The 14,537-nt window shown below is 42.8% G+C and overlaps 1 protein-coding gene across 2 annotated transcripts in view; it reads left to right on the top strand.

Moving 5' to 3' along the window:
• Positions 1-13,744, top strand: part of npnta (nephronectin a) — a 70,346-nt gene extending 56,602 nt beyond the window's left edge. For both annotated transcript variants that reach the window (XM_043674349.1, XM_043674350.1), the window contains 2 exons: positions 3,440-3,699; positions 11,247-13,744. In XM_043674349.1, the coding sequence (XP_043530284.1) occupies positions 3,440-3,699; positions 11,247-11,351 (365 nt within the window). In that variant the 3' untranslated portion in view covers positions 11,352-13,744. The remainder of the gene's footprint in view (positions 1-3,439; positions 3,700-11,246) is intronic.
• The last annotated feature ends 793 nt before the right edge of the window (positions 13,745-14,537 follow it).

The raw sequence follows: 14,537 nt of genomic DNA, 5'->3' as shown, positions 1-14,537 counted from the left end.
GCCAGAACTACAGTGCACACCACATGAGGAAACAACTTGAAGCACATTCTATTGCTGACTCCCTGTTGTCATTAAGAACAGAGGAATTGTTGTACCAGACGTAGAATGTTAGAATATGTGGCACAGAGGGAGGCCATTCAACCCACTGTCTTACTGCCAGCTCTTTGAAAGAGTTATTCAATCAGCTCCACTCACCTGATTTTGTCCCCCTTACGTGTGTGTGTGTGTGTGAGGGGAGGGGGGATTTGTCTTGGTTGAAGATAGCCACCTTTCTGGTCTAACTAGAAGAGTCTTTGTTGAGTAAACAATATAAACTTTATTACATTAGTCCAACGATCTACAGGTTAAAGTATTTGATTTAATTTGATTTATTACCGAGGTGCAGTGAAAAGTGGTGTCTTATATGCTTTACAGGCAGATTATACTATACTTCAGGGTAACAGAATAAAGTGCTGGGTACAGTGTTACAGCTACCAAGAAGGTACAGAGAGAGGTCCATGCAAAAGTCTGATAACAGCTTGGAAGAAGCTGGTCTTGAATCTCTTCACACATGTATACAAACATTAATATCGTCTGCCTGATGGAAGAGTAAAACTGGGGTGGGAGAAGTCTTTGATTATGTTGGATGCTTTCCCAAGGCAGTGGGAAGTGTAGGTGGAGTCAATGGATGAGAGGCTGGTTTGCCTGAAGGACTGGGCTGTGTTCATGACCCTCTGTGATTTGGTTTGGTCTTGGGAAGAGGAGTTGCCATACCATGCTGTGAAGCATCCAAATAGGATGCTTTCAATGATGCATCCATAAAAATTTGCAAGGGTCTTTATGGACGTGCCAAATTTCCTGAACTTCCGCGGCAAGTAGAGTTTTTTTTTAACCATAGTGTTAACGTGGGTGGACCAGTACAGATTGTTGGTGATCATCACTCCCAGGAACTTAATGTTCTTGGCCACCTCCACCTCAGCTCCATTGATGCAGACAGAGGATGCCCTCCACCCCACTTCCTGAAGTCAATAACCAGCTCCTTCGTTTTGATGACGTTGATGGAGAAATTGTTCACTCTAGGGTCTGTCAGGAGCACATTGGCCTCAGGTCTGTCCCTTGCAAGCTCCTTCTTTACTCTGAGCAACTCAGTGTGACATCAGCACAATCATTAACCCTTTCAGACCCATATATAACAGATTCCAGATTTTGATGTTTAGAATATTTTTCTTCATTTGCTTTTTTAATTCTTTTTGCCAATTTTTACAGTGGCTGTAAAAGGTCTTCATTGGCTGTGGACAACTCTTAGGGTACGAAAGGCACTATGTAAATGTAAATTTTTCTTTCTTTCTCTTACCATAAATCTACGTCATTTAGCTACGAATCCAGACTTGTGAATATTTCAAAAATAAAAAATAGAAAGTGTTGCAGAAACTCGTGGGTTTGGCAGCATCTTTGGAGAGAAAAACCCAGTTAACATTCCGAGACCAATATGGCTTCAAAGTTTGTTTCCTTCAGTTCGAAAGAAGAATCATAAGACTTGGAATGTTAACTCCGTTTTTCTTTCCACGGATGCTGCCAGACCTGCTGAGTTTTCCCAGCACTTTTTTATTTGAGATCATTAGCCTTCAGACTCCTTTTTATTTGTGGACGTTTCAGAGTTGGAAGCAACTGGTCATTGCTGGCAGCTATTCACACTGAGATAAACTGATGCAATCATCTCCTGCTCCTCCTAAAGCAAGGACTGTTCTACTTCAGATTGTTCAAAATGGACCAACAGGACAGCTCCAGGTTAAATGATGTTGATCTAAATTATTACTGCAAGTAACTCTCTGAAGGGGGTGACCTCCAGGAATAAAGTGCCCTCCACAATCAAACTGTTTCAATTAAAAAAAAACTCAGGAACAACATTCCAATTTTACTTTTCCTCTTCTATGATGCAAGTTGCTTCTGGCAGAGCCCACAACAATAACAACTTGTATTTACAAAGCTCCTTTTAAGTGAATAAATCATCCAAAGGATGATTATCAACCACAATTCAACACCAAGCCACATCAGACACGTTGGAGGTCTGAGGAGCCTTCTTGATGGTAGAGGGAGCCGGGCAGATTTAAGGAAGGGAATTCTATAGCTTGGCACCTGGGCATCTGACGGCCTGGTTGCTACATTAGAGCAAGAGGCCGGAACTAGCGGGATGCAGAGATTGCAGAGTGCTGTTGGTCTTGAGGAGGTTTCAGAGATAGGGAGAGGGATAGGAAGGATTTGAAACCAAGGCTGGATATTTTAATGGAGGTGTTGCTGGTGCAGGAGTGAGTGTGGGTCTGCAGGTGTAGGGTTGTTGGCATGGATACGCAGGCCTCAGAACAATGTAGAAGGTAGCACCCAAGACCTGTTCACACCCACCCATCTGTGCAAAAATAAAATGCATAAAGGTACAATGCAATTAAAAGAACTAGCCGTGCACAACAAAATTTTACAGGGAGTACCGCTGCAAGTTACGATATGGGCTGGATGTGTAGAGGTTGACAGTAGCTGCAAAGTAGGAGGCTGGAAATAAGACTGAATGTAACAACATCAAGCCTCAAGTGTACCATATGGTCTCTCTCAATCTCCCTTGAGCCACCCAGAGGGCTGAATGAGGCCAGGAAGCAGAGGCAGGCAATCTTTCCCCTGAGGATCCCACAGAATGTCAGCGTGTGGATGGCTACTTTGGCCAGGTCTGCAAGTTCTTTTTTGGCAGTGGATCCATTCCGTTATCCTTCACCCCACCCCCAAATCAGAAAGCTGTGACTTCGGTACAAAGTTTTGGTTGGTACATCTGCCACAATAATGAGGACATGTCACATTGTCTCCTGAATGAGATACTAAACCTTGGTCCAAGCTGCTGTTTGAAGTGAAGGTGAAATTGCCAAGGCTCTATTTGAAGCAGTGCTGGGAAGTTCTCCCTGTCGTCCTGCCCAAAACATGTCCCGCGACTAAATAATACTAATCTATCATTTGGGTATTGATGAAGAAGCCACGTTTTGTCAAAGATTTTCATCTTGCACTCATGGCAAAAATTTGTAAGAATACCAAATGACATACCAAAAACTGAATGAGAAGAGGGTGCTGATTGATTGGCATGTGCTCTGATGAGGACAAATGAAAAGCACCAATAAAATCCTTCTCTTTGTACAACAACACTCAAATTCTGTTCCACCAAATGACAGTCTGGTCATGAATAGATTGCTGTTAGTGGGATCTTGCTACACACAGTTTGCCTACATTACAACAATGCTTCAAAACTGTTATTGAGCATAACCCTTTGAAAGATGCACAGACATTGGAAGTGCAAGCACTTTTTTTTTCCCCAAAGTTTAGTCAAATTTTGGGTTGTAACTTTGACCAGCCCCATCCTTGTGCCAGTTCTGTGGTAACTTGGGGCCCCCTGTCTGATGAACTGTATGTGGTTGTATTTTTTTAGGTCGCAGCTGGTATCTGACTCTTCTCAGTTCTAACGACAAACAGAGAGAAGTGGCTCATCTTATTTTCGTGTTGGGACAAGTGGCACATCCAGGCAACCTCTGTCTAACGTTCAGGCACAAACTGTCTGGAGACTCTGTTGGCAAGATCCAGGTCTTTGTGAAGAGGAATGGCAGATACGGGCATGTCCTCTGGGAGAGGAACAGAGGGCACAGCTGGAGGACCAGTCGGTTCACATTGAAAGGACCAGGTCTCGAGAGTGTGAGTATTGGTTGCTTTAATAAGAGTGCGACTTTCAAATCCTGACTCAACCTTGCAAAAAGTCTTTTGTGAGTGACAGCCATGTTGCAGTATTTGAGCTGGCACCAACTCCTCAGTGCGCCAGTTGTGTCCAGCCGAACCCCAAGGCAGAGAGACCATTTTCCCAAATTCTGGGATTGAGGGTTATTTTCATAGCTGTGTGCAGTGAAAGAAGAGACAAATCGATGATCAAATGGGCTACAGACCACAAAATGAAAACCTTCACTGGATGGTCCACAAATGCCCCCTTCTTAATAATGGGGAAATCCATCAGTGCAAAAAACAAGGCTAAAGTATTTTCATCCAACTTCAGCCAGAAGTGCTGAATGAATGGTTCATCTCGGACCCCACCTGAGCACCCAGATACCAGCATTCAATTAATTTCTAGAGTCAGAGTTGTACAGCATGGAAACAGATCCTTTGGTCCAACTTGTTCATGCCGATCTTAAATTAATCTTGTCTCATTTGCTAGTATTTGGTTCATATCCCACTAAACCCTTCCTATTCATGTACCTATCCAAATGTCTTTGACATGTTATAGTTATATCAGCCTCCACCACTTCCTCTGACGGCTCATTCCATACATGCACCACCCTCTGTGTGAAAATGATCATCCTCCTGTTTCTTTTAAATCTTTCCCTTCTCACCTTAAACCTGTGCACTTTGGGCTCCCCTATCCTGGGAAAAAACATTAGTTATTCACCGTATCTGTGCCCCTAATGATTTTATAAAACTCTTAAGTCAACCCTCAGCCTCTGACAATCCATGAGAAATCACCCAGCCTACTCAGCCTCTCCCTAAAGCTCAAGCTCTCTAACCCAGGCAACAGCCTTGTAAATCTTTTCCGAACACTTTCAAGTTTCACAACAGCTTTCCTGTAACAGGGACACCAGAATTGAACCTCACTCCAGCTGAAGGCTATGGGTCCTGACAACATTCTTGTAATCGCATTAAACACTTGTGCCCCAGACTTCGCCACAGCCCAAGCCAAGCTGCTCCTGTAGTTACAATACTGGTATCTACTTGGGACTGTGGGAATTGGCCCTTGTGTATCCTATAGACAAACAGCAGGACAAATCCAACCCAGTCAATTACCATCCTGTTGGTCTACTCCAAAGTATCACCATGTGGTTGAAGATGTTGTCAACGGTGTTATTAAAGGTGCACTCAACAATAACCTGCTGACGTTGAATTCTATCAGACCCACTCAGCTTCTAATCTCATGACAAACTTACTCCAAAGTTTGACAAAAGTGGGTACTGCAGATGGTGGAGATTAGAGTCAAGATTAGAGAGGTGCTGGAAAAGCACAGCAGGTCAAGCAACATCTGAGGAGCAGGAAAATCGACGTTTCGGGCTGGAGCCCTTCATCAGGAACCTCTCTAATCTTGACTCCAAAGATAGCCAAATGAGTTGTAGTTGAGGGGAAGTAAGGGTGAGTGCCCTAGACATCAAGGTGGTTTTGTGTCCAAGTGTAGCATCAAGGAGCCTTTGCAAAACTAGAGAAACCTTTGCACTGGTCGAGATGTAACTAACACAAAGGAAGATGGCTGTGGTTGTTGGAGGTCAGTCATCTCAGCTCCAGAACATAGAATCCCATTTGGCCCATTGAGTCCACACTGAACTTCCAAAGAGTGTCCCACTCAAACCCTATAAGCCTACATTTTCAATGGCTAATCCACCTAACCTGCACATCTTTGGACTGTGGGAGAAAACCCACACAGACTCAGGGAGAATGTGCAAACTCCACACAGACAGACACCCAAGGGTGGAATCGAAGCTGAGTTGCTGGTGCTGTGAGGCAGCAGTGCTAACCACTGAGCTACAGTGCCATCCGCAGGACTTCTCTGCAGGAGTTCCTCAGATTCCTTCGCCCAACCATCTTTACCTACTTCGCCAATGACCTTCCTTTCATCATGAAGTCAAAAGTGCGGATATTTGCTAATGAGCGTGCAATGTTCAGCACCATTCGCTATTCCTCAGATACTGAAGCAGTGCATGGTCAAATGCAACAAGATCTGGACAGCGTTCAGGCTTGAGCCGACAAGTTACGTTTGCTGCACACAAGTGCTTGGCAATGACCATTTCCAAAAGGGGGGAATCCAACCACCACCCCTTGACATTCAATGCCAGTGATAGGTTTGGGGGAGCAGGCAGGTAGAAGATGCTTTTGCACTCCATTAGAATTTCAAAGGGCACAGAAACTGGGATGAAATTTATCTCTGGGCCAAGTTGACTTGTCAAGTACATTGCTCTCATCAGTTGAGATATACAACTTCCTTCATTTTAATAGAATGGCTACAATTCAGCAAATCACCTCCATACATTATAGCAGGGAAACAGCATAAAAGTTCACTCGAGTAATTTTGTTGAGTGGGTTTGAGGGCATTCACAGTCTGCGCTGCTTACACTCACACCCAGTTCCAGAGGCAGCAGCTGTGTGTGTTTTTCATGGGTGACCCTCAGCTGTTGCCCAGAAAACCACCTCCAAGTGGTTTCATGTTGCTTCTGATGGAAAGGCAGATCTGATCTATCCTGCAGGGTCATACTGTATCTGTTCTAGCTGTTGCAGTTGGAGGCAAACCTCAAAGTCAGTACGGGTTACACAAAATGCAAATTTGCAAAGAATGCACATACAGAGAGAAGGCAAAACATGACCTTTCCCAGTCCCACTATAAGGCTTAAGCTGCTGAATGTTCCAGTATTGAATGCATGCTGCTGTACAAGATATTTTCATTCATAACAACAACCGTGTACATTTATATGGTGCATTTAATGTATTATTTAGAATTTCCCTGCTCAAAAGACAGTGGGTGCAGAATCATGGAATCCCTAAAGTGCGAAATCAGGCCATTCAGCCCACCCACATCGACTCTCCAAAAAGCACCCAACCAGACCTACCCACCCACCCCTGCATTTCTCATTGCTAATCCATCTAACCTGCACGTCCCCGAGTACTGTGGGCAATTTAGCATGGCCAGTCCACCTAACCTGCATTTCTCTGGACTGTGAGAGGAAACTGGAGCACCCGGAGGAAACCCATGCAGACACGGGGAGAATGCACAAATTCCACACAGACAATCGCCTGAGGGTGGAATCGAACCCGAGTCCCTGGTGCTGTGAGGCAGCAGTGCTAACCACTAAGCCACCATATTGCCCTCATTAAATACTTTTCAATCTTTGAATATTTTTAAAATAGAGTAGTCCTTGATTACTCAGGGGATAAAGATTCTCAGGGAAATGTGGGAATGTTGAATTGAAGTTCAAACCAGATCAGCCATGATCATATTGAATGGTGGAGCAGGCTCGAAGGGCTGAATGGCCTCCACTTGTTCCTTTTTTAATATGTTTGTAATTTGAGCTACAAAAAATGGAATTTAAAAAGCTTAGCCACAGAGTTAGTTTTCACAGATCAACTTAAAGTAGGAGGGAGAGTTAAAGGTCAGGAGAGGTTTGTGGAATGAAGTGCAGCATAGGACTGGGACAGTGTGCCAGTGGTTGTCAAGGGATATCAGGGATCCACAAGAAATGGGAATTGAAGAACTATAGAATTCTGGGAGGGTTCAGGACTTGGAACACCTTATGGAGACAGGGAAGGAGTGAGGCCTGGGAGAGATTTGAATGGATGGAATTTAAATCAAGGTCACCTAAGGTCATAGCGATGTACAGCATAGTCATTAAAAAAAAAATCCCAGGGTCCCAGTCAAAGAAGAGCAGGCTAGTTTTAGGAGCAAATAAGTGCAGATGCTGGAATCTATTGAAAACAAGAAATGCTGGAGATCACCCATGACGCTAAATGTTTAAAATAGAGATGACTGTTTTTGGTTTCAGCAGGCTAGTTTTTCTGGTTTCTCAGCCCATCATTTTTCTCTTGACCAACACCACCCAAACAGTCAATGGATATTATTGGGTTAAGTCCCACTTCAGCCACATCTCCTTGAATATCAGAACAGAATCAAGGGGCTACTTGGCCCATCTCTATAAGCTTTTTAAAAATAATATAAATGCTGATTTTGAGATTTTGCCATGCAACAAATTAATTGCAGATTTATCCACAGCTACAGTGACTAATTTCAAGCGTGCGTCATTTGAAGAGGTTGGAGATGTCCGGAGGCCAGGAGAATTGTTCTATGAATGTTGTCTTTTTTAAATAAAGAGACAGACAAAAATCAGAGGCAGCCGCACTGTGACAGAAGGGTTGAGCAACATTGCCTCTGGCTTTGCCGGAGCCAGGTCACAGATCTTGTAGATTGGCAGATTTCCAGTTCACACAAGTTTGTAATCTTTGTTGCTTATCAAAAACGCCAAAGGAAATATCACACTATTAACATGCATGTTTCAGAGGAAACATTCCTACGCAAGCTTGATAAATGTTTTTTTTCTTATCCTGAATCTAACTCAGTGCAGTCTGGTGAAACATCAAAGCTGCCTATTCCCACAGATATTGGTGCAAACATTGGTTGTGGATCAGATGTGACTGAAAGTATGATAACTTGACATGCGGGTGCCTGCTCCAACTTTGTGTAATTCTTCCATTTGGAATCAACCCTACATATGTTAGGTCAGGTATTCAAACTAGCTGCTGTAACAAGAGTTACCATCGACTGGTAAGGAGCTGGTCACATGATGCAGTCACCTCCGGAAGTTGTCCAGATGAGCCCCTGAGGGGAGTGGTTTTCAGAGTGGAGGAAACATCATTAAGGAGGACGAGCTAATCATTGATTTAACCAGTGGTGTCCAGTAATTGCAATCCAGTCTCCTTACACAATAACAGCCTGTATTAACATCCACACAGTACAGACACAGTGGACCAAGCTGCCTGCTGAGGCTGCTGCATCATTCAGTTCAACTGTAGTTGACCTTAGCCTCCAACACCACCCTTCCACCATCTCCCCTGGACCTTGATTCACTGAGGGACTGGAAATTGATCAATCCCAGCCTTAAACACACTGAACAAAAGAGACTCCACCACCACTGATCATGCTAAAGATTCACAACCCTTTTGAGTGAAGTATTTCCTCACCTCAGTCCTGAATATTTGGTCCCTTATTGTGGACCAGGGTTTTCAGATTGTTTCCTCTGGTGGGGCAATATCTCAGCATGTACACTATCCAAAATCTTCAGAATCTTGTACGGTTTGTTCGTCTAAACTCCAAGATATTGGAAAATGATCAGATTTGATCTGACATGGAGCCACAGAATGTGGTTAAAAGCAAAGAATTGGTCTTAAGGATCATGTTAAAAGCAGGGAGAGAGTTAGAGATTGGGAGATGTTTGTGGACTGAGTGTCACCAGGCAAAAATTGACATCAGATCAACAGAGCAACAAGGCAGGGGACTAAAAACTTGATTAAAGAGGTGGAATTTCAAGCCTGTCTTATAGGAAGAGAGGGTAGAAAGTCAGAGAGGTTCTGGGAGGGAACTCTAATGCTTAGGGTCAAGACAGCTGAATTTAGAGCTGTCCGGTAGAGGTTGAAAGAGGTAGACCAAGCCAGAATTAGACAAATGCAGTTCTCACAGGGATGCTCGGTTAAGGAGGCTGGAGTGAATGTAGACATTTTCAGATACCAGTGCTCAGATCCAGGCCCTGGGACATGGGAAGGATCTGGGCTTTCGAGTGCTGCAGTGCTTTGGCACGTGCGTTGGCAGTGGGACCATGGATCTGGGCCAGGAGCATCATGAGAGGCATGTGATTTCCACCCTGTTCCCTATTGAGTTTCTCCAGGATTTTAAGTTTATTTCAGATTTCCAGCATTTGCAGTATTTTGCCTTTGTCATGAGATGACAACGATATCAGATTAGCTCATTTTGTTTTGTTAAGATGCTGTCAATTCTTTGCGTTTTGCATTAATAATGTGTTATAACCAAGACCTATGTAATACCTTCCATGTGAGGTAAACAGAGAGAGTGAGTTGGGAATCATTTGAGAGTTATTGAATATAACTCCTATTTTGCAGTGATCCCTGCTGGAAATTGGTGATGTAGCTGTTGCATTTGTGCTCAACTGAGTACCCCCTACAACCTGACACTGGAGGATAGGCTTCCCACTTGCATTTATGTTGCACCTTTAACATAGCAAACCTCCCCAACACAGTTCACAGAAGTCTTGCCAAAGAGGAATTGAGAGTGAACTCTGGGATCAAAGGCCATGTTCTCAGCACTTTGTGAATCTGTGGAATACTTTACAAAGGGCTGCTGAGGAACTCAATCAGGGTGATGCAGCAGTAGAATAGTGGAAGATATTGAACTGAGGCCAAGGGCTGACTGACTGGGATTTCTCAGCTCCCAGAGGAAATTCCCAAGGCAACATGTCCAAATGGACATGATACAAAGAGAGAAACCATCTAAATACTACAGTTCCCAGCAAGTATGGCAGCATGGGGGCAAAAGAGCAGTGGTTAGTGCCCTGAGGTCTTCCTCTGTAGAGAGCAGGGCTTTAAATCAAGGGTTGTGGGGTAGAGCATAAGTCAGCCTTTTCTGTCTCAGTGTGTTACCTACTGAAGGTTCAAATCATGTTGAGGTCTGCACTGACTGCTTTTTCCATCTGCTGCCCTGCAAGGTATCTGATTGGATCTTCTGATGCTGAAGCCAACAACATCCTTTCTGTTTTACTGGCATGTGCCCTCTTTAGTATCCAACGGTACATCCAGGTAAATGAGTAAGGACAGATAATGTGGAGAAGATGACAAGCCTGAACTTCATGAGGCCTTAAGCCGTAAGAGCTGAAATAGGCCATTCAGGCTTTTGAGTCTGCTCCACCACTCAGTACTGATCTCATATTCCTCAACTCTACTTTCCTGCCTTTACTCCATGTACTTTGATTCCCTTCCTGATTAAAAATCTGTCTATCTCAGCCCTGATTATGGCTTGACTCAACCTCGATAGCCCCCGCTTTAAAGAATTCCACAGATTCTCTATCCTCTGAGGGAAGAAATTCCTCCTCATCGCTGTCTTAAATGTGTAACCCCTGAATCTGAAATGATTCCCTCTGGTGCTAGATTCTCCCACAATGGGAAGCAATCTTTCTGCACCTAAACTGTTGAGTCTTGTGTGTTTCAATAAGGAACGCTGCAGAGAATGACACACCTTTTCACTTGGTGGACCAACTGGGGAATACTTGAAACTTGCTGATTTTTATGGGATCTATGAGAGAAAACCTCTTTGAAATAGTTTCATAATCATGCTCCCCCCACACACCTTCCCGAGTATCACAATTCAGCACTCAAAGAGTTAACTTCTTTGGTGAGAAATATTCTTGAAAAGGAGAAAGGTAACTCTGGAAGGCTGGTAATATAAAGTGAGACAAAATGTAATTCAAACAGCGAGACCGTGCTAATCTGAAATGCATAGTTTTGCAGATTAGCTTCAAAGTGGATGCGCAGCTGTGAGAAATGAAGGCAAGCACTCATAGAAACTGGTTTAGAAAGAAATACGGGGCTCAGTCAGCTTCAGTCAACAGGTTTAACATTCGCACCCATTCTCTAACGCTCCTTCTCTTGCTTTCTCCTAGATCATCTTCAAAGGAGTGCGCGAGAGGAAGATAGGAGAAATCAGCCTGGACGATATCAACCTGCAGAATGGCCACTGTTCTGGGAAAGCTCTGCGACAGTGGTAAACCAAGGAGAGCCATTTATGGAAGAACTCCATCTCATTCCCCCATGACCCCCCACCTGTGTGAGGGATGGTCACGAGGGGAGAGATTAAACAGCAGGTTGCCTTTCTCTTTGCTAAAATTGCACAGAGGAGCCAAATCTAGCCGGACAAAGCCCCCTGAGGGCACAAGAACGTCAAATGAGCTCAGTGTTTCTACTAAAGTTTACCCTGTATGAGTCTGTGGTCCCTCAGTAAGAACGTGACTATGAAATCTCCATTGTTTAAGAGGGGCTGAATTGAACACCATTTCTTTACAAAACAGCTAATTAATCAAGATGTCACTACATAACCCAGGATAACAATGTGTGGCTTAGCTGGATGTTAATGTTTACCTGAAACCCGTGAATCGGTTCAATATCTAGGTTCAATCCTGCTGAATGAAGATTTCCCAAATCCTATGCCTCAGACATGAGGCTTCTCAAATTACCTGAATTTTGTGCCATACCACTGCCAATGCCATATTTGATTGACTACCCTTTTCAGGGAAGAGGGAGTGGAGAGAACCTCTTTCGAGTCTCACCGAGGAACAATTAAAATGACTCTCCCTCCTCTTTTCCCCTTTCCCAACACCACTGGCAAACATCACAGGAATCCTGTGCTGCTCTCAGTTGTAATGCTATCTGTCTCATTACAGGCATGTAGCTATGGGGATTTCTGTTAAATTACTCCCACTTACGTTTCAGCTGAAGCTAAAAAGGTATCTCAATTCCCACATCCCCTGCCCCCTCCATATCAAAATACATTTGCAACAACAGGAAAGCACTATTGTCAGCGTTAGTGGGTGAGTTGATCATTTTACAGTTACGTATCTCACCTAGTCCTGATGTTGTGTGGGCAGTTGATTAAAGTCCCCATAACCACCCAAAAATGTACTGAATGTAAATGAATTTATAATGTTTAAGGGCGGTCATCTAACTCTATTTAACATTAATGTTTTTTTTCTGATTTGAGTATTTACTGAAATTGTCTGTATTTGTCAAGGCGCTCCATGGTACTATATATAACATTGCAGGGAAGTATTGTCTTGTGCTGTGTTTTTCTACAAGCTTTTGCAGGCAGCTATTGAGAAGGTTTGTAGCAGTGCTTTATAAGATGGCAATGCGAACAAATCAGAATGTGCAGCTTTTGTAAGGCCACAGAATCATTGCTACAAACCCAGAAAATAAACAGTAAGCGCGCTTTTTTAAAAGTTTCTGTAATGCAATAATTTTTTAAACTGATTTTTGTTCTATCAAGGAGAAGCATGATATATTCAAATCACGATGGCCCTTGTTCTATAATCAGGATGCAGGGAACCGGTCATGGATGACTAGGTGGAATCACTCATTTTGATTTTGTTTTAATTTAGAGTTAAACAAACCTCCCATTAAGTTATATTACAGCAAAACTGCGACCTTGCCTCTCCTCCACATTCTCACCACTACTTATAATAGTGGCTTGAGAATGGGAATATTCAAGTCAGTGTGGTCATTCTGGAATGTGTTCCTTTGTTAGCCTTTTGTCTGTTTTTAGTAAGTTATATTAAACAATACTCATAACAGTGTTGAGTGACACTTATTCAGAGGTCACTATGATTCTTTTGCCATTATACAATGCTTGTATTGTCTAGTGTCAGTGATTATTTTCTGTCCTCATATTTTATTAGTAAATCATTTGTCCTGAGTATATAGTCATTCTCCCACTTAACTTGCTCGCCGTCAACTGATCCATGAAATATGATTGGCCAGAATATAATGACAATCTATGAATGTTCACCACAAACTGTTAGTGACTAGTAACGATAATTAGTACAAGCAGGAATGGCATTTCTTTACAAGCTGACAACCAAACGTTATCTTTTGTTTTAAACTTGTCATTACTTGATAAAGTTATTCTAGACACCAGAGGGAATTCAGGAAAAAAAAGGTGCTGTTTTCATAATAAAACCGACTTGTGCAAAGATGCCTGGTCTCATCGTTGTAAGGGTGATTCAGTAATTACCTTCAGCAATTGCTGAATAGTTTGCCCAAACAACAGATCCTTTGATTGCCTGGATTATATGGGGAAATAAAACATGGAATATTTCTATGACATTCTGAATGCAGCAATCTTCGTTCTCTCATATTATTAATAACAAACTATTGCTTCACATGGAACTACCAGCATATCTCTGACAAAGTGGAATATTGTCAGAATGAATTTATAATGTTAAGGGCTGGTGAATCACTCTATTCAACATTTGTATATTTTTTCTGATCAAGTATTTACTGAAATTATCTGTATTTGTCAAGGCACTCCATGGTACTGTGTATAACATTGCAGGGAAGTATTGTCTTGTGCCATGTATTTCTACAGAATACAAGATCATTCAGCTAACTACCATTCCTCTAGTCTATTTTCTGGCATCGATAAAGTGATATGGAAGGTGTCATCAACAATGCTATCACTTGCTCACTACTAACATGCTCCTTTTGGCTTCCACCAGAGCTACCTGGCTCTAAACCACACTATGACTTTGGTTCAAACACAAACAGCTGAATTGCAGAGTGACTGATCTTGACATCAAGGTAGCATTTGCCTGAGAGTGTTTTCTCAAGAGGTCAAGTGAAATTAACACAACAGGAATTGGAGAAAGCTGGATGGAGCCATATCTGGCATAAAGGGAAATGAGCTTGATTGTTGCAGGTCAATCATCTCAACCCTAGCACATCACAGGAGGAGTTCTTCACAGTAGTGTCCGAAGCGCAAACATCTTCAGTTGATTCAATGATCTTACTTTGTTCAGAAGGTTAGAAATTGGGAAATGTTTACTGATGATTGCATCCTGTTCAGCAATGACTCCTCAGATGTTGAAGCAGTCCATGGCCATGTGCAGCAAGACCTGGCCAATGACCAGGCTTGGGCTGATAAGTGGCGAATAACATTTCCATGACATAAGTTGAATAAGAGAATCTAAGGAGCTTTCCTTGAAATTCAATGGCATCACCATCACTGAAGCACCCACTATAAATATCCTGGGCATTACCATTAACCATAAACTGAACTAAGTTAGCCATATAACACAGTGGCTACAAGAAGAGGTCAGAGGCTAGGAATACTGCACTGAATAACTCACTTGCTCATTGCCAACGCCTCTCCACCATTTAAAAGGCACAAATAAGGGATGTAA

The sequence above is a fragment of the Chiloscyllium plagiosum genome, chromosome 32 (assembly GCF_004010195.1).
Source record: "Chiloscyllium plagiosum isolate BGI_BamShark_2017 chromosome 32, ASM401019v2, whole genome shotgun sequence".
Taxonomy (NCBI): Eukaryota; Metazoa; Chordata; class Chondrichthyes; order Orectolobiformes; family Hemiscylliidae; genus Chiloscyllium; species Chiloscyllium plagiosum.
This window is presented reverse-complemented; position numbering and strand designations above follow the sequence as displayed.